Raw genomic sequence first — 8,104 nt, 5'->3', positions numbered from 1 at the left:
AACAAGCATTTTCAGAGCATCAATATCAATTCCAACACGTCGGCCCTTGCCATCACAGTTTTTAAGACTAAAGTCACCCAAAACAAAATTTGCTGAACCATCGTTGGCATTTACAAACGTTCAAAACATTTCCATAAACTTCTTTGATATTCTTTGTGGCTACAGAGGCATTGTTTCCCTTCTTATATTCAAACAGAATTACATGCCGAATGTGTGTGACTCATCATGTGCCATCACTATAAGGGGTTAGAGAATACTAAGCTTTGCACATTATACAAGCTACACTAATGTGATGTTTAGGCAGTTCATTTAACTATGTGATATACGTTTTTTTGGGAGGTGGTTAATGAAAGTGTTCCAAAATGCGACATTAATTTCTTGACGACCTAATACAAAGGTCCATATTTATTTTCTAACCAAAGTGTTACTGTTACTTTGTTCTGCTGTTTATTTTTATTTATTCATTTTATTGAAACCTTTATCCAAAGCACATATTTTAATTGTAACTCTTGTAACTTTTTGTTATAATTAAAGATCTGTAATTATTTTCTATTTTGCTCTTTTATTTTATTAACTCTTTTATTAACTCTCTTCTATTTTGCTGTTTATTTATTATTATGTTTATTAGATATGTTAAATTAGTCGAGAATTTTACATTAAATGGAATATTATGACTGTTAACCTGCTTGGAATAGTGACTGTTAAATAATGATATGTTTAAGTCAGCTGCAGTTCTTTAATTGGTTGCAATAAAGTGTAATTGCAATGCAAGGTTACATGTACATAACATGGATTATTATGTAAGATACAAAAACATGTTTACTGTTCTATATAACTCATTTTTAAACTTCACTTGAATGTTTAATTTAAATGAGTTATCTAAAAAAATAAAAGAATTTTCAATCAAATATAGACTAGCAGTTATAATGACATCATCACTAAGTTACGCAAATTTGTTTGTTTTTAGATTTTCGCGCAAAGCTACACGAGGACTATCTGCGCTAGCCGTCCCTAATTTAGCAGTGTGAGACTAGAGGGAAGGTAGCTAGTCATCACCACCCACCGCCAACTCTTGGGCTACTTACTCTTTACCAACTAATAGTGGGATTGACCGTCACTTTTTAATGCCCCCACGGCTGATAGGGAGAGTATGTTTGGTGTGACAGGGATTTGATCCTGCAACCCTCAGATTGCGAGTTGAGCACCCTAACCACCTGCCCATGCTGGGCCCACAAATTTGTATGATCAAAGGTTCAAATCTTCATTCAGTAATGTGTTCTAAACCTTTGAAGGTCAAAACCAACCCTTCATTACAGCCCAACTTAAATATTCAAACTAAAACAATGAATAAAGTAGAGAAGCTGTCTACAACTTTTATATTCCCTGTAAAACATACACAGTAAATTAAATCAACATTATTTATCTAAATAAATGTTCTATCAGCTTACTGCAGTTCTTTGCCATACAAGATACGCTTGATATCTGCTAACTCTCCTCCAGGTATATGCTTCTCCAGACATTCTTCAATACTATTTATGTGGGCTTTCTCTGCCATCGTTATTCACTTTCCTAAAATGGTTAAATTATAAAAAATGAACTTGTGTATTAACTAAAAACATTAATGTGTTTACTAATTGTTTTTAGTGTAGGAAAATGTCAAATAATAAGAAAGTTTATTTATAGGTTTTTCAACACAAACATTATAGTAAAACCAGCTACGAGCATCCTAAAAAAACAAAACAGTCTTACTACATAAACCAAAACTTTATGAATAACAGTTATAACTGTGAATTAGCTTCTTTGAATTACTGTCATTTTGAATGCATTATAACTAATGAATTTTCATCAAAATAAAAACAAATTCTTCTATTATTCAAACTTACAAATGCATTACATATCTATAAAAACTGTAGAAGTAAAACATATCAAGACAGCATGTTAACTTTCATATATATGCAGAAATTGTCCAACTATAGATATTGAATATATTGTAAAACTGCATAAAAATGTGTTTGGTATCTATTTGGAAAATACAAAACATAATTCAAGTTACTTAAAGCAAATAACAGATAATGAATATTGGTTTTAAGATGATTTTTTTAAGTAATTATTTTCAATTTTCTGTCTTCAAGCTGCATATATATTCACTATTTTGGAATGAGGTAAAGCCTATCTTTTTATGCTGACTTTTTTTTAGAAGAATGGTAAATTGAATCGTATATATTCATGAAAGATTACATTATACGTGTAGCTTAAGATTAATATTGTTAAGGAGTTATATGAAAAAAAAAAAATAATGGGTTCTTGCCTCTCATACAGCAAGTCATTCTCATCAATATTACTAATCTCTCACCTGTTTAGGTTATTTAAAGATTCACATTCATTTGGTTTGGTATAAGGTTCACGCAAAGCTACATAAGGGCTATCTGTGCTAGCTGTCCCTAATTTAGCAGTGAAAGACTAGAGGGAAGGCAGCTAGTCATCACCACCCACCGCCAACTCTTCTATCAATTAATAGTGGGATTAACCGTCACATTATAATGCCCCCACGGCTGAAAGGGCGAGCATGTTTGGTGTGACGGGGGATTCGAACCCGCGACCCTCAGATTGCATGTCTAGCACTCCAAGATTCACACTATATGTGATTAAACTTATAACTTTAACACACTACTTTACTTCATTTTTTATGCTCATTTTACATCCCCCCCCCATTTTATTTTTACCTACAAATAATGTACTTGTTTCTAAAATTATCAAAATACATCCCCAATGTAATGCACTCTGGACACACATTTACCTTGTTAGCTGACCATAAAAAAAAATTGAGTTCTGTTTTGTCCTGTTTTAATAACAGTTAAAAAAAACACTTAGCTCAACAATCTTTGTGGATCTCAAACTGTAAAGTTATTTCTGTTATCTCAAAAATGAAGAGAAGTAACTGAATAACTGACCTAAAATGTTCACATAAGATTTTATTGTGGATATCAAAATACAAATTTTTCTTATTTACAAATAGAAAACTTGTATCTCCCTTTTAAACAACATATGAAATGTCAACAACCAAAGAAGGAAATCACATTTAGAACAAACAAGAGCCTTCTGAACATTAAAAAAATAATAAACTAATAAAAGTTAGTGTTTCCTATTATTATCAAAATTGTAACTATCCAAGTCTCACGTGAGAAAAATTGATTAGTTTAATGTAATCAAATTATCAAGTTTGTTTACTTATTTTTGAATTTCATGCAAAGTTACACGAGGGCTATCTGTGCTAGCCATTCCTAATTTAGCACTGAAAGACGAGAGGGAAGGCAGCTAGTCATCGCTACCCACCACCAACTCTTGGGCTACTCTTTTACCAATGAATACTGGGATTGACCCGTCACATTATAATGCCCACACAACTGAAAGGGCGAGCATGTTTGTGGGACGGGAATTCGAACCTATGACCTTCAGATTGCAAGTCAAACACACTAACCACCTGGCCATGCCGGGCCCACTAAGAAATAAACCACAAATATTAAAAAGACTTGTACCTCAATACAAATTGGCAAAATATAGAGTGATGAAAAAATTTTACACCATCATATTTTTAAGCTATGATTTTTCTAAGGTGTATCTTTAACTAATTCTCTCTTGTTTTCTTTTGTCTGATTTGGATGTCATTAATATTGCAAGAATTTAGGAACATAATTCTGTTGTGGCATTGTATAGTGATATCAACAACGCATGTCTCAAACAGATGTAAGGCTTCGAAAAAAAAATCATTAAAACAAACAGCACAAACCAAAACATCAGGCAAGCTATTCAAGATGTTTGTAACTAACCAAAAACAAATTCTATTGAACACATCTACATCTTAACTCACAAGTATTATCACTAATATTTACATTTCTTTCCAACCTTTTCATTCTATCATTCAGAAGACTTATCCAAATCTCTTACAATTCTGAACACATTGTGAGATAGAGAATTATACATTTATTCTGTTATGTTGTTTTTTTTACCAATAATTTATTATTCCCTCTATCATTTAGTTAAAACTATGAATATTTAGTTATACTAAAGTGCTAACTCACCTTCTAGTTAGAGCACTTTGAATTTGAGTATGTTTCTATTATGAAACTGACACAAGTTTCCCTTAGCAGTAACATACAGGAGTTAATGTTGCAAAAGATTATGTAAATTAGCTAGTCACATGAGATGTAACCTCCTGGTCTAACCACTAAATAAAAAACCCTTCCTTGATCTTCAATGAGTAAGTTCACAAGATATTGTTAAAACAAATTATTGCTGATTATTGGTCAATATTGTTTTTGATCTGCAAGTTTTTGGAATTAGTTTTTTTTTTTTGAATTAGGTTTTTTTCTTCAAGTTCTGTTTCCTAATTCCTTTATTTTTTGAAATTAATAACACTGATGATATCTATGTTGTATTGTTTATTAACATTCGTATCAAGTCCTGGTCAAACACATATTATTTACTGTTTTTTTTGTATGTGATAAAATTTGCATTCAAATTGTTTGAAAGTTTTATTTTGGATTTATGTTGTTGTTAAAGTATAATAAATTGTTTGAATTTGGCTGTAGCATTTTGTTTTAGCCAATTACAAAAAGTCCCTACTGCATTTATTTTAGAGTTTATGATTATTACTGATTTTCCATTATTCCATTTATACAAGTAATCAAAATAGTACCATTATGTTTGTCTATTGTGCAATTACATAATAAACTGTCTGTGCTCTGCCCAATGTAAGTATCTTAACACAATTTTAGTGTTATAAGTTGTTTTAGCCATCTCATATGAATACAATTGAGTGACAAGCTCAACAATTATTCATGTAGCAAATTTTAATAATTGTCCAGCTTTAAAAAGCATCCAATTTACTAATGTCTTTTGTGAAATATTCTATTAAAGGCTTTCAGAAAGTTAAAGTACCCATCAAATGGAATGCCTTCATCTGAAAAGCTCAAAGCCATGTCAAAACATTCCAACAAATTAGTAGAGTATGGAGATCCTTTTATAAAACTATCAAGAAAATCACTTTACAAAAGTTTCTCTAAATTACTTTTCACAACAAATTTCAAATATAAAAGAAGTCTGACAAATAGGACAACTCTTTCCTGGATCTTCTTCCCCAGAGCCTTTCTTTTTAAAAAATAGGTATAACTGGCAATTTTCAAAGTAACAGGAACTTCTCCAGTTTTAAGGGCCCTCACTTTCTCTTTGCTAAGTTTTATTAAAGCATAAGGATAAATCTTGTCTGGGATAGGAGCTTTATTCTCAAGCTTTTCCAATGCAGTTATTTCTTCATCACAAATAGAACTTACGTAAAACTCTTCCTCACCCTTACAAGTTACAAACACTGAGTAATTTATAAATCTTTTCCTCACCTTTATCAATAACTAACACTAGTAAAAATAAAGACTACTTATGGCTTGTAATTTGTATGACTCTGAAGTGTTAAATCATAATATTAAATTTGGCCACAAGCAGTTTTTGTATTGTAAATATTACAAAATTATTAAAAATACCATAAAGAACCTAAAAAGTATTACTACTAATAACTTGTCTTATGTAATTGTAGTAACATTACCTTGATTATGATACATGTTACTGTTAGTAATAAGTAATGCTTTTATAGAGTTGCATGTTACAATAACTTTCCTCCTCTGAACTTTTCTCGAATGAAATACATTTTTGTAATGAACAGAACCCTTCTCTCTTACTTGTAGTTGTACTCTAGTTTTTCACCAATGCAACTGCAACTAGCAAGTTTCACTTTCAGTCATGTTCCCTAGAACTTAGAAGTAGAATTTGGAATCAGATACTTACGCATAGTAAAATGAATTATCTTATAGTGCTACAATTTATGTTGTTTCATTAAAAGCAAATTTCACAATATTTACCACCCCAACAGACATATATTATAATTGCAAAAACACTTACACCTAACTTTACAGTCTAACTATCTCAGTCAACAACATACATTCCTTCTCACGTATCTACAATAATAACTAAAAAGCATTATCATTTTCCGCTTGATATAAAGGATATAAATAGTGGCGCTAGTATAGCTACATATTTTGTAGAAACATCTACAGGTCAAGGACAAGAGACAAACTTGCACTGTCCTTGTAGATACGCTTTTGTTGTCGTTTTATTAAAATTCACACAATATTAATCGAAGGAAGGCAGCTACTCAACATTACACATCGCCAGTTCTTTGGCTACTCGAAAATTGGTATTGACTGTTTCGTTATAACGTCCCACGGCTTAAAAAGCGAACATGTCGGGGTTTCCAACTCGAGGGATTCTATAAATACAAGCGTGAGGAAAGAAAAAAAATCACAAGACACTTAACATATGTATACTGCTATTAAGCTTGCATTTTTTAAATATCAATATGTAACTTTTTTATAACATTGTTGTGAGCTATATTTTAAATATTTCAAGTTAGATTTTAGCTAGAGGACAATGTTAAAATGACCTTAGAATGTTCTGAATGACATCACTGAAACCTAGTTAATTTAAAAAATATCTAGAAGTGAGATATCAGACATAAATAAGAGTGGGCTAATAGGTTAGTAGGCATCAGTGAAGCACCGAGTCAGTTTTTTTTTTTTTCTCATGCCAATCATTCAGTTAAGTATTTAGTTTAGTGAAGTATTTTAATCAGTGTTAGATATTGGATATAATCAGTTACTCGATCGATTACCCCTTACAAATATGTACAAAACCCTATAACCCGAGCGCTTTCGGGTTATAGGGTTTTTATTCATTTCTATCAAGACTTTTTGAACCTACGTGTTTTTCTAACATCATGAATACAAAACGTACAAATAAGTTTATTTTTAAGTTAGTCATAGTACTTTAGTAGGTATTTTCGTTTGAGCTTCATTTGTAAAGTTACAACAGTGTACAAGTGAAGGCAGCTTGTAGAAATGTTAAGGAAGAAATTAGTTAATTTATTGCCCTCCCCCGTGGCACAGCGATATGTCTGCGGACTTACAACGCTAGAAACCGGGTTTCGATACATGTGGTGGGCAGAGCACAGATAGCCCTTGTGTAGCTTTGTGTATAATTAAAAACAATTTATTATTGTTATGTGGAATGGACTTCGAATTATTTTTACCTGTTAATTTAAAAACCTGTCTAATGTAAGAACCACATCACAATACTCATTTCAGAAGTATGACTATTTTGGTGGAATAAAATATTACTTGTCTCTTTTTCAACTTGGTAGCTTGATCCATAAGCAGATAAAGTTTTAAGTATATGACGAAAATGTTAAGAGGGCCAAGAAGAAATTTACAGAAAATTAAAAGGAGAAAGAGATAGAAAATAAAAGAAGATCAAAAACAAATTTACAGAAAATTTAACGATGATCCAGATGTAAGAGAAGGAATTTCATGGGAAGAGTTAGGAGAAAGAGATGCAATATTGAAATGAAAATTAAAACAAAAATAAATTTGATTGAATACAATGAAACATAAAATTTGCGTTAAATCTGGATTGAACATCGTTTGTTTTTTGTTAGGTGCAAAGCTACAAAATAGGCTATCTGTGCTGTGCTCACTACGAACATCAAAATTCGATTTTTAGAGGCGTGATCCATCAGACTTACCGCTGAGCGGGGACGTTGCAAGATGTGAGTCTGTACAGGTAATTCTTCCACATCAAAGAACATCAGAAATAGTCACATTTAAGGAAAGTTGTAGGAAATATGATGTAAAACCTGTACCTAGGGACAGCTTACAGCAGTGCTCTCAATACAGAATAAATTCCTTTCAGTATAGAACAATATGCAAGTTACAAACACTAAACTGATATAGTCGACACTAAAAATTTAAGGCAAACATTTTATCATAAAAATAATAACTTGTAAAAACAAAAATATATAAAATAATGTTACGACAGCGGAAGTCACGTGATTCTAGTAACACGTCATGATATTCTAGAAGGATCATGTCTGTTCGTGGTAACTCCAGTATTCTCTACGCGCCCTCTCTCTCTACATATATATTATAAGCCGGCAAATGAAGTGACGGCATAATAAATAATAGCAGACAGAGAGATTGAAGATATAGACGGACAATTGAGT

The 8,104-nt window shown here is 31.6% G+C and overlaps 1 protein-coding gene across 4 annotated transcripts in view; it reads right to left on the bottom strand.

Annotated features, from left to right (window-relative positions):
- The window catches only part of LOC106457690 (beta-ureidopropionase-like), a 34,935-nt gene extending 28,669 nt beyond the window's left edge, over positions 1–6,266 (bottom strand). For 2 of the 4 annotated variants that reach the window (XM_022383697.1, XM_013917132.2), the window contains exons 1-2: positions 5,950–6,098; positions 1,449–1,569 (exon numbers count right to left, since the gene is read on the bottom strand). In XM_022383697.1, the coding sequence (XP_022239405.1) occupies positions 1,449–1,555 (107 nt within the window). In that variant the 5' untranslated portion in view covers positions 1,556–1,569; positions 5,950–6,098. Of the gene's footprint in view, positions 1–1,448; positions 1,570–5,596; positions 5,697–5,949; positions 6,099–6,207 lie in introns of those variants that run through there. The other 2 variants (XM_013917133.2, XM_022383696.1) reach the window with 2 other exon arrangements.
- Between the last annotated feature and the right edge of the window lie 1,838 nt (positions 6,267–8,104).

The sequence above is a fragment of the Limulus polyphemus genome, unplaced genomic scaffold, assembly GCF_000517525.1.
Source record: "Limulus polyphemus unplaced genomic scaffold, Limulus_polyphemus-2.1.2 Scaffold361, whole genome shotgun sequence".
In the NCBI taxonomy this organism is placed as follows: domain Eukaryota; kingdom Metazoa; phylum Arthropoda; class Merostomata; order Xiphosura; family Limulidae; genus Limulus; species Limulus polyphemus.
Note: the sequence above shows the minus strand (reverse complement) of the source record. Positions and strands in the feature narration are given on the sequence as shown.